This window comes from Cololabis saira, chromosome 11 (assembly GCF_033807715.1).
Source record: "Cololabis saira isolate AMF1-May2022 chromosome 11, fColSai1.1, whole genome shotgun sequence".
Classification (NCBI taxonomy): domain Eukaryota; kingdom Metazoa; phylum Chordata; class Actinopteri; order Beloniformes; family Belonidae; genus Cololabis; species Cololabis saira.
In genome coordinates this window covers 3156698-3174574 of record NC_084597.1, presented here as the reverse complement: position 1 = coordinate 3174574, position 17877 = coordinate 3156698, and the positions used below count along the sequence as shown (strand labels likewise).

At 40.4% G+C, this 17877-nt stretch overlaps 1 protein-coding gene across 1 annotated transcript in view; it reads right to left on the bottom strand.

The window, feature by feature from the left end:
- The window catches only part of pappaa (pregnancy-associated plasma protein A, pappalysin 1a), a 272874-nt gene that overhangs the window by 217911 nt on the left and 37086 nt on the right, over positions 1-17877 (bottom strand). Inside the window, exon 3 of the mRNA XM_061733629.1 lies at positions 960-1105. Within this exon, the coding sequence (XP_061589613.1) occupies positions 960-1105 (146 nt within the window). The remainder of the gene's footprint in view (positions 1-959; positions 1106-17877) is intronic.

Sequence of the window (17877 nt, the reverse complement as noted above, 5' to 3'; positions counted from 1 at the left end):
TGTTTGTTTTTTCATGCAAATATGTTGCATAATTAAAATGGAAAGTTTGAATTACATTGTTTTGACTTAGTCTGTCCAATGAATTATCACTATCATCTGATGCACATATATACAACTTGGATTTTAAGATGTGTAATGCATTTTTTAATTTTTCGGTGAACTATGTAGAATATCGCGATATATCGCATAAATCGGGATATCGAAATTTGTATCGTATCGTGGCTCAAGTATCGGGATGCGTATCGTATTGTGAGGTCCTTCCCTTTACATAATGTGACATTCTGAAGCCTAAATCTCTGTTTCTCTCCGTTTACAAGCAAACGTGAAAACGGAGTTTTTGAAAATCTCCACTTTGGCCGGAGTTTTCAGAAATGATGGTTTTTGGAGACTTTGAGCTCCGTTTTCGTGTAAACGAACGGCCAAAACGCATGAAAACACCACCGTTTTTGCTCCGTGTAAACGGGGCCTTACTCAACACGGCAGGCCTTAGCCTTAGTCTGGAATCTAGAAGCCAATTTTTGTTTAGGTATAGAGGTGTCAAAGTCTGGAATAGTTGGTACCAGATTGCAAACAATTGTAGGTCTATCCATCTTCAAAAGTCGCTCAAGAGAACATTTAATAAGACCCCAGGAAGAATAGCTTCAGTTTCTGCTGCAACTAATCAATAAACAATAAACAAACACACAATAAATAAACTAAACTAAAGAGGTCACACACACATATACGTCATCGATGAACTCAGACAAAAGTGCAAAGAAATGTTAACTGTTGTTTCAGCGTAGTAAGAATCAAAACGATGCATAATTCATGGGGCTGCTCAGCTTCATTATCACATCCTCCCTGGTGGAGAAAACTGATTAACACTTGAATTATAATTACTAAAACACCATAACCTGAGGGATGTGTGCATGTATTTGTTGCAGGAGCATGAATTGTTTGTCTGTGTACTCGTTTTCTACCCAGATGCGTGAGCGCCTCCTTGTCCCACGGCCAAGTGGCGACGCCCGCCAGATCCTCGTCGGAAGAATTGGCAAAGAAGACGTTCAGGTGAGTCGAGCCGTCCAAATGCAGGATCTCTTTCAGCTCTTTCACATCCAAGTAGGCTCTAAAAAGAAAGAATAGAAATAAAAAAGACAAAAAAAATCTCTTTAAAGACTCCATCTCTTGAATTGGCAGTTGCAGTGGTTTTTAAATCATAACAACGGATCGATCCAGCTGGAGTGTTCAAACTTTTTTTAATCAAATTTATTTCTTCACGGCTGTCGGATGAAGGTTTTCCTTTCTTTGGACATTCATGTTGTTTGATTATCCATTAGCTACTGTATTCTTTTACACTTTTCGTACATATATTCATGACTTTACTTGTAAATCCTCCCAGTAGTCTCAAAAGTTCTAGAGAAAATTGTAGCTGAACAATTAATTGAGCACAGTTTGGTTTTAGACAAAAATACTCCACAGAATCAGCTAATTGTTATAATCTGCTGGAGAAAATCTAAACTTCCCCGGATAAAGGAAATATTGTAGGGGCAATGTTTCTGGATACCCATAAATAGCTCCGCTATCTTCACTTCAGCTTTATCTGAAAGTGTGTAAATTACCCAGATAACAGCTTTGGGGTTTCTGAAAACTATTATATCAGAAACATCCAAAACAAATCTGACGAGTCACAGGATTATTTCTCTCTATTTCTCACAAAAAATGTCTTGCTCCCTTGGTCACAATCTGAGACAAGTCTGCCTGTTTGCCTTCGGTCGGCGAGTCAAATCGACGCAGAGCCTACGGCGTAGGCTACGTAGCCTACGGCGTAGGTTACGTAGCCTACGACGTAGCTTACGTAGCCTACGGCGTAGGTTAGGTAGCCTACGGCGTAGCTTACGTAGCCTACGGCGTAGGTTACGTAGCCTACGGCGTAGGTTAGGTACCCTACGGCGTAGGTTAGGTAGCCTACGGCGTAGCTTACGTAGCCTACGGCGTAGGTTACGTAGCCTACGGCGTAGGTTACGTAGCCTACGCCGTAGGTTACGTAGCCTACGGCGTAACCTAACAGCCTTTATTCCAGCGCGATCTTCGCTAACAACGGACAAAAAAGGGATTATGTACATTCACTGAGTGAATATTATGAAAGTAAAATATACATTTGTCGCTAGAAATGTAATCAAAACGCATTTTTATGCCGAAACTAACTCAAAATATTGATTTTATTCACAAAAAAATAAGAAATGTCCGCCATGTTTTTTTTTTTGGATTCAGTCCGCAATGACGACGAAAAGCATTCTGGGAAATTTTCATACCCCCTCGCTCGCGAAGTGAGCATGTGTCCACTAAAACACCCAGCCTGGCTGGCGAGCACTTGACGCTTTATCAAACATCTCGGCATGGCTTGAGTTATCCCACCTAACTAGTAATGTAAAAAAAACGGTGTCCATCTGTTTCTCCATACGTAACAGGCCTGGGGCCTCATTTATAAAGCTCGCTTGCGCACAAAACAGGGCTTGAAAGATGCACATGCCATCTTCTACGCAAAGGTTGGGATTTAAAAAAAAAAAACTAACCGAAAAATGTGTGTATCTCTACGCCAAACCTGACCCTCCCGTAGGAACATTTTGAAGATCTGAGGAACTGGTGGTGGTGGTGAAATGAAGCCAGATTCATGTCATACTCTTAATAATGTCATCACATATCAGACTTATTGATCCATGTACACCCAAGCCGGAGTTCTGCCGAGGTGTCTTACCTCGGCAGAAAATACTACCGTACCATCCCCGTCTCTTTTATCTCAGTTTCTTTTTTTTCAAAGGCTTTTTCATGCAAATAGACGATTTAACAGCAGGAAGTCAGAATGTGCTTCACATAGAACAGGGGTCGGCAACCCAAAATGTTGAAAGAGCCAAATTGGACCAAAAACACAAAAAACAAATATGTCTGGAGCCGCAAAAAATTAAAAGTCTTGTATATAAGCCTTAGAATGAAGACAATACATGCTGCATGTTTCTATATCAGTTATAACTGGGGGAAGATTTTTTCTTTTCATTATGCACTTTGATAAAAAAGTTGAAATGTTGAGAAAAAAGTAAAAATGTCGAGATTAATGTTGAAGTACAATCTGGAAAAAAAAGTTGAAATGTTGAGAAAAAAGTCCAGAAAAAAGTCAAAATTTCGAGAAAAAGTCGAAATATCGAGATTAAAAAAGGAAAAAGGAAGAAAAAAAGAAAGAAAAAAGAAGAAAAAAGAGAAAAAAAGAAGAAAAAAAGGAAATCCGCGGCTCTAGAGCCGTATGCGGCTCTTTAGCGCCGCCCTAGTGGCTCCTGGAGCTTTTTCAAAAATGTTTGACCTTTTTTTTTTTTTTTCCTTTTTTCTCTTTTTTTCTTTTTTCTTCTTTTTTTCCCTTTATTTCTCTCTTTTTTTCTTCTTTTCTTTCTTCTTTTTAATCTCGACTTTTCGACTTTTTTTTCAACATTTCGACTTTTTCTCGACATTTCGACTTTTTTCTCGAAGTGCATAATGAAAAAACCCCGACATATCGGGGTCATTTTATGATTCGTTTTATTATTGCTCTTACATACAGCTCCTTTAATTTTATGTTATTATTTATTTTATTTGTATTTATTTGTGTCATTTTATTTTATTATTAATATTCTGCCCTTACTAGAACGTAGAGATGATTCCTAGCTTCCTAACCCTGTGAAACTGCAATACAGAAAAGTAAGAAAAATAAAGTGTTACAATCTGCATTGTATTTGACCCTTTCGTAAACATAATCAAATGCTACGTCATTAATTATTATGTACAACACAAATAAACAAACATTTACTGATTATAACTGATAAACCGCTATGAACAACTAGCGGTTAGCTTAATGCTAACGTAACATGGAAAATCCCATTGACATGCTAACGCGTTAGCATCGCTCCCGTTTTTTAAGTTTTCCTCCCAAACTATCATCTATTTCCGAACACCATCAGAGATAAGTTTAACACAAAAGGTAACTATTACTCACAGACATATGCTCTTTAGGGTTCAGCAGAGAAAAAACAAGTTTAGGGAAAAATAACAGCTTTGCTTAACGGCTTTCTTCAGTAGACAAGAAACTATACGGCAAGTCTACATGGACAAAAAGCACATTTTGACTTTTTTCTCGACATTTTGACTTTTTTCTCGACATTTTGACTTTTTTCTCGACATTTTGACTTTTTTCTCGACATTTTGACTTTTTTCTCGACATTTTGACTTTTTTCTCAACATTTTGACTTTTTTCTCGACATTTCGACTTTTTTCTCGACATTTTGACTTTTTTCTCAACATTTTGACTTTTTCCTCGACATTTCAGATTTTGAGTATTTGCAGTGCATTTGAAGATAAGAAACTGAACCAAATGAGTCCTGAAATAAAAGTAGCAATGCAAGATACAAGTGTCATTAAATACGTGCATTACAAAATATAAGTTACACACTACATACATGATAGATGTAACTGTTGCCCCCCACCCCTTTTCTTTTCCAACAGCTCTCTGAATGAGAACTGGAAAAAGTATGAATTAATGATAATAAAGAGTTTTATAGTCCACTTGATCAACCCTTAATTAAATCTATTTTACTATTTTTAGTGCAGCAGCTTTGTCTCACGCACAGTTATTCTTTAACTTGACGTGCTATTATGTAGGTATTAAATGTTCACTCCAGTTCTTCTAGTTTGGTTGAAATAAAGAAACAGCTTGATTCAGTTTGGATTTTCATGCACGACGACTTTAGGACTTTAGGACTTTAGGACTTTAGGACGCTCAGCTCGTCTGAAAAAGCTTCAGCTCTGTAGTGTTCGGGGCGGCGCTAACAGCAAACGGTGCAGCTGGGAGACGTTTGACGGGAGCGTGGGCTGCATGACAAGTACCTTACAGATGGTAGACGTAAAGTAATCGTTAAGGTAGTCTGATGTTTCCTTCTCCACAGGAGAATGTTTTGTCTGAGGCTCTGGGAGTTGGAACAGCAGCTCTAATGATTGCAATCACTCAACATAATGAGTTATCTTTCCAGCAGCGAAAACTGTCATTCACTTTATGAACACGTTTTATCTGAGCCTGGTTTGGTTTGTCCTGGGAAACAATGTGTGATATGTTGCATATACTGAGATTATAAGATTTTATTTTTTCATTTTATTCTTTATTTCATTCAAAAAAATAAAAAATAATAATTCAATAAAAATACAAATACAAATGTTCTTAAATTGTGAATGAAAAGGGAGCAGAAAGAAGAAGAATCTTATCTGATCTGCCCCTTTTTCCAAGAAATAACTTCACAAATAACATAAATTAAAAATATTAATAATAAAAAACAACAACTAAAAAAAAAAATAATAATTTAAAAAAAATATATAATAATAAAAATAATAAAAATAATAAAAAATAGTTGTCTAGCAAAGTGTTTAATTTTGTGCAAAAGACTATTTTATAAGTGCATTAGGAATGGGAGATATTTTACCGTTTGCGATAAACCGTCAAATAAATTCCCCACGGTAAGAATTTGTCATCATTTGGAAGGAAGGAAGGAAGGAAGGAAGGAAGGAAGGAAGGAAGGAAGGAAGGAAGGAAGGAAGGAAGGAAGGAAGGAAGGAAGGAAGGAAGGAAGGAAGGAAGGAAGGAAGGAAGGAAGGAAGGAAGGAAGGAAGGAAGGAAGGAAGGAAAGGGGTGAAGGAAGGAAGGAAGGAAGGAAGGAAGGAAGGAAGGAAGGAAGGAAGGAAGGAAGGAAGGAAGGAAGGAAGGAAGGAAGGAAGGAAATGAGGGAGGAAGGAAATGAGGGAGGAAGGGAGAAAAGAGGAAGGGAAGAAGGAAGGAGAGAGCAGGAGGAAAGAAGGAAGGGAGGGAAAAAAGAAGGAAGAAAGAAAGAAAGAAAGAAAGAAAGAAAGAAAGAAAGAAAGAAAGAAAGAAAGAAAGAAAGAAAGAAAGAAAGAAAGAAAGAAAGAAAGAAAGAAAGAAAGAAAGAAAGAAAAAAAAGGATAAATTCCCGTTAACAGCCTAGTTACCATCTGTACATTTTTTTATCATTTTTTAATTGTATAATAATTAGTAGAGTATTATTTCCCATTTTCTGGCACAAAAGCTGCACTTAAACTGTAAAATATTGTTATTTTTGTTTTTATTTTTCAATCAACTCCATATGGGATTTGGTATCCCCCTATTGTTACATCACAGCTTTTAATTTATTTGACTAATTTATTACATCACAAATACTTATGGACATAAATGTGCTTGTTTCAATTACTCCAGTTGTCGAGCAAAGTGTTTAATTTTGTGCAAAAGACTATTTTATAAGTGCTAAGACTCCATGTCACATTTGTCCCACTTAAGTAACTCAAAAGTTAATATAAAGATAAAAGGAAATGTTCAAAGCCTCCTTTGGTCCTGGCACGTACTATTTATATTTACTCTCACGCTCAATCGCTGACAGGGAATGTGACATATTTGCACATGTTTTCAATTTGTGTGACGTTTTAAGATGTTGTAGATTTCCCACTACTTTATCGGCAGACGCTCTTAAAATACTTAACTTCTTCATAACCGGTTTAACTTCTCTGAGAATGTGTAGCGGTATTTATGATTTATGGGTTTGGGAACATTTCTTATGATTACAGCTGAGCAGCAGCAGGTTGCATGATTAACCTTCAAAGGTTCAGATGCTTTTCTGAAGCTTTTTTGTTTTACAAAAGCAATTCAATAAATGCTCTCACATGAAAACTAAAATGTTAATCACCTCTGGAAGTAAAAGTAAAAATACCATCAAATCAACGTGGCCGACGTAAAGTCACTGGTCGTAGCCGGCATTCATACATTTATATATGTATACATCATTTTTTGGCATCAAACTAGTTTTGGGCATGCCAAGTAGTGCCATGACCATATTGCAATCGTCCAGAATGGCCTAAAGGGCAATGTTGCTAGCATTTTGCTAACAAGCTAAAGTCGCAAAAGTCCCACTGCGCACCAGCGGGTGTACAGCATGACCCCGCTCTGATGTAGAAAAAAAAATCCCCAAAAAATTAAACACGGCCCGAAAAACCTGAAAAATGAAGGCGATAAAATAGTATCCAGAAAAGGTTTCCCTTTTCTTCCTTATTATTATTATTCCGCACTTTTTTTCGTCCGTTAATACGGCCCGAACCGCAACATGCACCCATGCATGCCATACATCGTTGGATGCGTCTCCATCGTGCCTCAATGCGCATTACTTTTCTCAGTCAAAAGTGTTACCGCGGCAACGCCAAATGCCAAAAAGCAAAAAAAAAGGCGAAAATTCGGACGCTTATTGCTCGGCCGAAATTTATCGTAGAGACATCGTTCAAACTTTCAAACACTCGGCCCGATTGCCACTAACGGACCGTACAACCTCATTATGCCAATTATTACAGTTTTTGCAATATTGACCTTTCATTTTTTTTTTTTTTTTACGTTTGACTTTGGACGCTTGTTGCTAGGCAACAGGTTATCGTAGAGACATCATACAAATGTTCCCAGACTCGGCACGCTGTGGACTTCAACATATTCAAATTTCATGAAGCTGGGATTTAAGGAAATTTTATGTCAAAATCCAGGCCACATGGCCCCATTCATTCGGATGGGGTTTTTTACCATGGTGAAAAAAAACCTATCCGTTAACATAGCCTGAACCGCAACGTGCACCCATGCATGGCATACATCGTTAGATGCGTCTCCATCGTGCCTCGATGGGCATTACTTTTCTCCGTCAAAAGCGTTACCATGGGGACGCTAGATGCCAAAAAGCGCGACCCATTAATAACTATTGGGAGCACAGGAATGAATGCAATACAACCATAAACACCTCAAACTGACATAGAACCACCCCGAACACAACCACTACAGCCCCAAACCAAAGCAGCAAGAGGGGACGAATGGGCGGTAGGGCATGCCCATATCAAAATTTCCTGAAATTTTCTAGTTGTAATTTCTGTTGATTTGATTTCTTATAGGAGCCTTGTAGCTTTTATTGTACATTTCTGTTGCCGTCAGTCCTAAACGAGACAATCGTTGTCCCTTTTTACTGTTTAAACCCAGAGGTACGACTGGATTCTGTGGATCAAGTTCAGTTTAAGTACCCAATAACTTCAAGCACTCGTCTGTCATGAGGAAGTCAATCCTTCTAAAAAGCTGCCAAACAGAAGTTCAGACCACATCTCAGCAACGTTTTGATTTATCAGAGGAAAAAAAACTCGTTGTGTGGGTTTTATGGGGTGTTGGAACAGTGAAAATGCTCTTTGTTTTTTTCTTTTCATAAAAAAAAGGTTTTATGTGTCTGTTCCAAACTAATAATTTGGGTTTTTTCTAATAATACAATTGGATTTCTTAAGGTTAGATCCGAAAATATGATCTTTTTTTCAAAAAAACAAAGACTTATTTAGTTTTTTGGGGAGTTTTTGTAACTTCACTGCAAAAACTCTAAAATCTTACCAGGAATATTTTTCTTATTTCTAGTTAAAATGTCTCATTTTTGGTAAAAAAAAATCTCATTACACTTAAAACAAGAATCATTACCAGAAGAATAACTTGTTATCTGACAATTTTCACCTGTTTCAAGTAAATTTTCACTTGAAATAAGTAGAAAAATCTCCCAGTGGGACAAGATTTATCTTCTCATTACAAGCAAAAAAATCTTGTCCCACTGGCAGATTTTTTACTTATTTCAAGTGAAAATCTACTTGAAACAGGTGAAAATTGTTGTTTTTTCCAGTGATGAATCTTGTTTTAAGTGTAATGAGATTTTTTTTGACTAAAAATGAGACATTTTAACTAGAAATAAGACAAATATTCTCTATCTATTTGATTTAGAATAGAATAGAATAGAATATCCTTTATTTTCTCCCTCAGTGGGGAAACTTATTTGTTGCAGCACACACATATAGGGGAGGGGTAAAAGGACTGAAAAGTCAGAAATAAAAAATATATAAAAAATACAAAAGATACGTATAAAATATGTATAAAATATGTATAAACAGGATATGAACAGTTTGATTTGATTTGAAGATTTTACTTCGAACATACATAAAAAGAGGAAAAAATATCAAAAAAGAGGAAGAAAGAGGAAAAAAAAGATGAAAAAGAGAAAAAAAAGTGGAAAAAAGACAAAAAAGACAAAAAAAGACAAAAAAAGAGAAATAAAACAAAATTAATGTTAAGATTTCGAGTTTTTGCAGTGTTGCAGTAAGCAATAATATATATATTTGTGCAATTTGCTTTTAAAAAGCTGCACCAAATGCTCCTTTAGCATTTCTATAAGTGTCGCTGAAGAAATGCAGCTCTGTCATGGAGAGAGACAGAGAGAGAGAAAGAGAAAGGGAGATAGAGAGAGAGAGAGGATGATATAAGGCCCCTCTTCCTAATAATTTCAGGAATTTCATTATTTCCTTAGAAAATATTTGTCCGGTTTTCCAACAATCGTGCGGGTGGTAGGGGTTGGAGGGGGATGTTGAAAGGACTGAGTCAGCGTTGCCTGAGCAGCACTTCTGCCACGGGGTCAAATATTTGTTATCTCATTGTCATTTCTTTTATATCACAGGTCCCGTGACATGCAAGAGAGGATTCAAGTGAGGTTTATCAGCCGACGAACATGTGCTCGGTCCTTTTAAACGGCGTCTATTGGCATGTTGTTAAAGGTTCCAGGAGGATTCATCATTCGTGACGAGTCGGAACTGTTTAGATTCTCCAAATATTCTGTACATTGTCTCCATTAACCTCAAAACTTCTTTGCAAAAGAGATAATAACAATAAACCAACACTCATATAGTCCTTTTCTAAACAAGGTTACAAAGTGCTTGACGCACTGTAGCAGCAGAGAGTTCAACTTTCAAAAATATACGCGTCCAATTTTCACCAATAAAAGTCAAGGACTCAAAACTAAGTCCGATGACACCACCATGACTCTTTATGTCAAACCATTCAAAAGTTATGGCAGAAAGTAGGAACTATCAAATATGGACCAATCAGATGAAGGGTCGGCGCGCTTTTTGGCGTCTAGCGTCGCCACGGTAACGCTTTTGACTGAGAAAAGTAATGCGCGTCGTTGCAGGATGGAGACGCATATCTTGATGTATAACACACCTGGGTGCACGTTACGGTTCGGGCCGTATTAACTGCTGAAGGAATGGCATAAATTGTTCCAAAACTTCCTGTTGGGTTTCAGCCATGGCGCCAAGAGACTTTTCTTTAAGTTGATAATAATAATGCATTTAACTTGTAACGCACTTTCCATTCAATGAATCTCAAAGTGCTACACTTAGACCATTATTCATCCATACACATTCTCTCTGGTGGTGGTAGCTACGTTTTGTAGCCACAGCTGCCCTGGGGCAGACTGACGGAAGCGTGGCTGCCATTCCGTGCCAAACGGCCCCTCCGACCACCACCAACATTCATACACATTCAAACACATTCACACGGGGCAAGGTGGGTAAGGTGTCTTGCCCAAGGACACTACGACAGTAACTGAGATGGAGCGGAGTCGAACCGCCGACCTTCGGATCATTGGACGACCCGCTCTACCACCTGAGCTACTGCCGCCCCTTAAGTTGCGACATGATACAGGTGTGTACCGATTTTCGTGCATGTACGTCAAACCGTATTGTGGGGCTTGAGGCGCAAAGTTTTCTAGGGGGCGCTGTTGAGCCGTTAGGCCACGCCCCATTTTGACACTATTAGAATATGTAATTTTTCGCCACATGGGACGTGCGTGCCAAGTTTCACAACGTTTCGAGTAAGTTATGCGGCTCAAAAACGGAATTGTTTTCGTATAAAATAAGAATAATGATAATATTTTCGATTTCAATAGGGCTTCGCACGGGGCTTTGCTGGTGGCCTGGGTTCCAGGTTCTTCTCCTCTGTGGGGTTGCTGGTGGCCTGGGTTCCAGGTTCTTCTCCTCTGTGGGGTTGCTGGTGGCCTGGGTTCCAGGTTCTCCTCTGTGGGGTTGCTGGTGGCCTGGGTTCCAGGTTCTCCTCTGTGGGGTTGCTGGTGGCCTGGGTTCCAGGTTCTTCTCCCCTCTGTGGGGTTGCTGGTGGCCTGGGTTCCAGGTTCTTCTCCTCTGTGGGGTTGCTGGTGGCCTGGGTTCCAGGTTCTTCTCCTCTGTGGGGTTGCTGGTGGCCTGGGTTCCAGGTTCTTCTCCTCTGTGGGGTTGCTGGTGGCCTGGGTTCCAGGTTCTTCTCTGTGGGGTTGCTGGTGGCCTGGGTTCCAGGTTCTTCTCCTCTGTGGGGTTGCTGGTGGCCTGGGTTCCAGGTTCTTCTTCTCTGTGGGGTTGCTGGTGGCCTGGGTTCCAGGTTTTTCTCCTCTGTGGGGTTGCTGGTGGCCTGGGTTCCAGGTTTTTCTCCTCTGTGGGGTTGCTGGTGGCCTGGGTTCCAGGTTCTTCTCCTCTGTGGGGTTGCTGGTGGCCTGGGTTCCAGGTTCTTCTTCTCTGTGGGGTTGCTGGTGGCCTGGGTTCCGGGTTCTTCCGTGTCGGCCTCTGGTCTCGCAGGTGGCGGGGTTGCTCCCCCCCCTCCCCCACTATAGATACACTTCAGGTGGAGCTTTGTTTGGTTTATTACACACACACACACACACACACACATACACATACACATAGCTACATAGACATATACACACTCACGTACACGTATACATATTCATACATTCATGCATGCACACATACACACACACACATAGCCACACATATGCATACACACACACAGTTACATTTAGCCACAAATACGTATACCGTAGATGACCAAATAGTCGCCCGCGCGCAAATACGCGCCTGTGCTCTAATAGCCGCCGGGGTCCGAGCCCATTTGGCATAATAAACGCCGGTTCAATTAAAACGCCTGGGCGACTACCGGTAATAACCTGGTAATAACACTGTATTTGCATTGTATTGTGTACAGTATCGTTCATACTGCTCTGATCAGCTCCGTGTGTCGCCGTTACACAGACAAACTGTCTTTGTATATCAGAGCATGTGAGCGGAGTGGAGCGGAGTGGAGCGGCGAGAATTTATTTTTTTATTTTTTTATATATTAAAATCCCAAAATATCTGTACCGTTTCTGATTGGGTGGGCACTGCGAATCATTTTTAGACACAACAAAGAACGCGTACCGCAAAAGTTGTGTCTCGGCGGAGGGACCCGGCGTCCCAGCAAAATGAGAAGAGAAAAAAGAGGTTTTCCGAAGAGCAGACAGCGCACACCTGAAGGCTGATTTATGGTTCCGCGTTACACCAACGCAGAGCCTACGGTGCAGGGTACGCCGTAAGGCTGATTTATGGTTCCGCGTTACACCAACGCAGAGCCTACGGTGCAGGGTACGCGGCGACCCGCACCGTACGTGGAAATGCGCTCTTTTTTTTTGCTATTAAAACATGATTTGTAATGTGAATTTGCAAAACTTAAACTACAAATAATAGTTTTTGACGTAACATCAGAGATTGCGCATGCTCTCTGTGAAAGGATGAGGCCAATCGGGTCGCAGCTGCTTCAACTGTGATTCCTTCACGAGGAGCGACCAGGATTGCAAACACGCTTGATTTTCTTGCGACCTCACGATTCGTGATCGGGAGCTCTTCGTGAGGTGTTGTGTTGTGTACAGTGTGTACAATTTTAGTTCCAGTGGTACTATGGTGATCTCATATGTTCTTTGTAAGTAATGGTCTGGTGCTGCTCATTGCAAAAATAAATTGTAGCCTGGTGCAAATACCCGCCTGGTTCTTATAAACGCCTGGGGTCCAAGTGGATTTAGCATATTAAACGCCCGGGCTACTAAATGGTCATCTACGGTACATACACACACACACACATACACACACACGCATGATCATATACATACACGCATGATCATATACATACACGCACACACACACATAGACATACACACTGGCTTGTTCACCTGCATGCTCGCTCTGTAGTTTTTGGGGTTAGTTAGCGGTAGCTTAGCTCAGACTGTGATTTGGGTTGATTGCTGCTTGTGTTTTGGTCGGCTCCGTGTCGGTTTTGTTGGTTTTGTGTTTTGTTTGTGGTTTTTGTTGCAGATTTTCAGTGCTTGACGTGTGTCTCCGTGTGTTCGTGCTTCCTGGATTGGCAGTGGATGTCACCCTAATAATCATAATAATATAATAATATTATAATAATAATAATCATAATACCCAGCTTTGATACAACTCCCCGTCGTGATCAAGCACCAGGTGACCGTGGGAAGGAAAGACGCCCCTGTAACGGGGAGAAAACTGTAGCAAAACCGTCTCCCTCCATTAATCCGGGTTAAATCCCATACAACACTGATAGCAGAGAACAGTATTGATTGATATCCACCCACCCACACCCACACACACACACACACACACGCACGCACGCACACACCCATCCATACATCCATACATCCATACATACATACATATTCAAACCTCAAAAAGAGAACAGTGGATTGATGCTTCTTCATGCATCTTTAAATGCAGTGTTTCCTGTATCTCTCTCACCCCTCAAAAATGTCCCCATCCCCTCTTCTTCCCTCTTCGTCATTCTTGCCTCTCATCATTATCTTCTTTTTTTTCTATTTATTTATTTTAATTTTAAATGAGCCACTTGGGAAGGCCCGTAATTTTCCATGCATTTACTGTAACCGAGACTGCTTTTATAAAAAACATCCTGGGAGAACGACTCTCAAACACTTAAAGGATAGAGATGGAGAGAACCGAGGGAAAAAGGGATGAGAGAAAACAAACAAGGTAAGTGCAGAAAATCGAGCCACTCACTCTCTCTCTCCCATTAAAACATCACGTCGGGGGCATTCCCATTGTGGGAAGACCCAGGGGCTCAAACTGTCGCATTAATGCTTTTATATCTGATACATATTAAACGGGGGATTATGACTTTATCCATTTACATCCACATATAATTCATAGAAGGCCCGTAAATTCTCCTCGTATACATATGTCTGAGGTGACGGCCGGGGTGAGCTGGCGTGGCAACGACAGTCTGGCAGCCAAGAACACTTCTGAGATTGGAGGGGGGCCCTTGGATCTGTCTCTGTCACCGCCGGTCAACGCCGCGGCTCCTAAACCCATCACTCATCTCCCGCTTTATTACTACACTTTTCACACTCCTCTTTAACCTTCCAACTCGGCCGTCTGATTACTCTCCCCCTTCCAAGGACGATGCTGTAACCAGTACTGGAGTTGTAAAGAAAAATCAGGGGGGATGGTGGATTTTATCATATGGGAACTAGGGCTGGGCGGTATGGACTAAAAAATGTATCACGATAATTTCTGGCATTTATCCCGATAACGATAAAAATGACGATAGAAAAATTACCAATTCAACTCCATCTTTGTAACTATAAATCTATCACCACATTCAGTCTTTGGAGCCAAATCACTGCTCTAAAAGATACTAAATAAACTAAACTACACCAATTAAATTGAATTAATAATTAAATGAGTCCACCTGTAAAACTGTAATGACCCAGATCCGCCATGTTTGTTACACAAACACGTATCAACGGGAATTTATTCTTTCTTTCTTTCTTTCTTTCTTTCTTTCTTTCTTTCTTTCTTTCTTTCTTTCTTTCTTTCTTTCTTTCTTTCTTTCTTTCTTTCTTTCTTTCTTTCTTTCTTTCTTTCTTTCTTTCTTTCTTTCTTTCAGGCTCATTTCCTTCCTTCCTTCCTTCCTTCCTTCCTTCCTTCCTTCCTTCCTTCCTTCCTTCCTTCCTTCCTTCCTTCCTTCCTTCCTTCCTTCCTTCCTTCCTTCCTTCCTTCCTTCCTTCCTTCCTTCCTTCCTTCCTTCCTTCCATAAATCAGTTTTACACAAAAACGTCATCAAGGGAAATTTATCATTTTTACCGTGAGATACAAATTCTTACCGTGTGGAATTTTTTTGACGGTTTATCGTGAACGGTAAAATATCACCCATTCCTACTGATTACAAATAATATAATATATTACAAATAATAGCAGTGACCAAAACACCTGCAGAAATACTGCAGGAATGACATAGCAGCAGTTAAATGCAGCCTTCTGTAAGCTTTAAATATCCACTGGGCTTACATCAAATACATCAAAACACAACAATAAAAAACACTTTTCTGAACTTATCAATATGACTCTGTCCTTCACAGGATAAGTAACATGGATCACTGCAGAAACTCACAATCTTAACAAGAATATTTGTCTTATTTCTAGTTAAAATGTCTCATTTTAGTAAAAAAATCTCATTACACTTAAAACAAGACTCATCACTGGAAAAAACAACCATTTTCACCTGTTTCAAGTAGATTTTCACTTGAAATAAGTAGAAAAATCTGCCAGTGGAACAAGATTTTTTTGCTTGTAATGAGAAGATAAATCTTGTTCCACTGGCAGATTTTCCTACTTATTTCAAGTGAAAATTTACTTGAAACAGGTGAAAATTGTCAAATCAGTTATTTTTGTGGTGTTATTTTTCTGGTGATGACTCTAAATGTTGAAATAGCAGTAAAACCACATTCATTGATGAAATGACATAAGGGATGAAAAGGAGGGATGGCAGTTTTACAGGGGGGATGATTTGGACCGTTTTTATTTCAGGGGGGATGATTTGGACCGTTTTTATTTCAGGGGGGATGATTTGGACCGTTTTTATTTCAGGGGGGATGGAATCCCGCCTGAAATAAAAACAGGGGTGATTTCAGGGGGGATTCCATACCCCCTCATCCCCCCTCATCCCCCCTCATCTCCAGTACTGGATATAGCACATTAACCGTCATTGATTTTTTTTTTCTTTAAACAAAAAGAAAGGCCCAGATTTAGAGACCCAAAGTGGCTGAAATGCTTTCTAACTCTCCCAACTCCAGTGTGAGACGGAAGGCTTTTAACGTAGAGTACAGTACTGGACTCACTCACTGTAAATATCGCCTAAAAAAGTCCCTGGTGTGTCGTATCTTTTTAAAGGACCAACAACAACAACATCCTCCTACACGTCGTCCTGTCATTTCCGGGTGCAAGTCCTTCACAGAACGGCCAGAGAAAGGCAAGGCAAGTTTATATGTGTGACACAATTCAACACGAGGTCATTCAAAGTGCTTTACGTCAACATTAAAAGCGGCAAGACACAATTAAACAGTAAATGACAAATAAAATGAAATAAAATTACAAGAAAAGAGGTTAAATGATAAAAAGCAGCAGTTGTTAAAAAGTAAGGGCAGTAGATCCAGCAGGTTCATCTCATTCTTGCAATGGCAAGAATTACGTTTCTATACGGTCAAAACGTACAAAGACCGGGTCAAATACAGGATTACAAAAGTAATCTGTAACAATTTGTACGGTGAATTAAACCAATTTGACAATTCTACGTCACAATGCCAGCAATGTTTCCAGGTCTTATTTCATCCATCCATCCATCCATCCATCCATCCATCCATCCATCCATCCATCCATCCATCCATCCATCAATTCATCCATCCATCCATCATTCAATCATCCATCCATCCATCCATCCATCCATCAATTCATCCATCCATCCATCATTCAATCATCCATCCATCCATCCATCCATCCATCATCCATTCATCCATCCATAATAAAAATTACAAGCTGTTAAATCAAATGATAAGAAAAGAGGTAAAATAATAAAAAGCACTAGTTGTTAAAAAGTAAGGGCAGTAGATCCAGCAGGTTCATCTCATTCTTACAAGAATTACGTTTCTATACGGTCAAAACGTACAAAGACGGGTCAAATAAAGTATTACAAAAGTAATTTATAACAATTTGTATGGTGAATTAAATCAATTTAACAATTCTATGCCACATTACCAGCAATGTTTCCAGTTATTATCTATAACTTTGCACGGTTTTCAAAAAAAGTATTTAATTTAAAGAGAACGCTTAAACTCTCTGAATGTAAAACACCGGATCCTGCAGTGTGGGAGTGAGGGGGGCAGGGTAACGGCCCCTTTTGGGCGGGAGAGAAGGTTCGTCCCTCAAGACTCCTCTCCCTGGCCCTGCCCCTTCTCAACCTTTCCCCGACCCTGCACCCCAACCTGGGACTTGCTGATTGGGCCGGAGCTTCGGGAGCTGGTGCTGGCCTGCGGTCACCACCCCCGGTCGTCCCGCTGCTGCTTCCACCTGCCTGCGGTCCCCACCCCCGGTCATCCCGCTGCTGCTTCCACCTGCCTGCGGTCCCCACCCCCGGTCATCCCGCTGCTGCTTCCACCTGCCTGTGGTCCCCATCCCCGGTCATCCCGCTGCTGCTTCCACCTGCCTGCGGTCTCCATCCCCGGTCATCCCGCTGCTGCTTCCACCTGCCTGCGGTCTCCACCCCCGGTCATCCCGTTGCTGCTTCCACCTGCCTGCTGTGCTGCTGCCGTCCCTGACCCACCAGTCTGGCCCTCGGCAGGAGGGTCCCCCCCTTATGGTCCTGGTCCTGCTCAAGGTTTCTTTCCTCCTAAAGGGGAGTTTTTCTTGCCACTGTTTGGCTTAAGGCTTTTCTCCCACTATGGGAGTTTTTACCTGCCATTGTTTAAGTAATAATTGCTCGGGGGTTTATGTTTATGTTTATGTTCATGTTCTGGATCTCTGGAAAGCGTCTAGAGACAACATCTGTTGTATTAGACGCAATATAAATAAAATTGAATTGAATTGAATTTAATTAAATAACAGAAAAGAAAAAGCAGAAAGTCTTAGCAGCTCACATGAAATAAACGCAGGTGAAACTTGGACAACAGGTGTTTTTATAAGGCTTTTTTTTTAAAGGGGGGGAAGCGCCAAATTCCTGGTATTTATGCCTGAGCACTCCATTATGTTTTATGGGACAGGGGCTTAAGGTTTAGACGGCCAACTGTAAAACACCCAAGTCACGGGCCCTGGGGATTAGAGCTGGAATACAGTCAG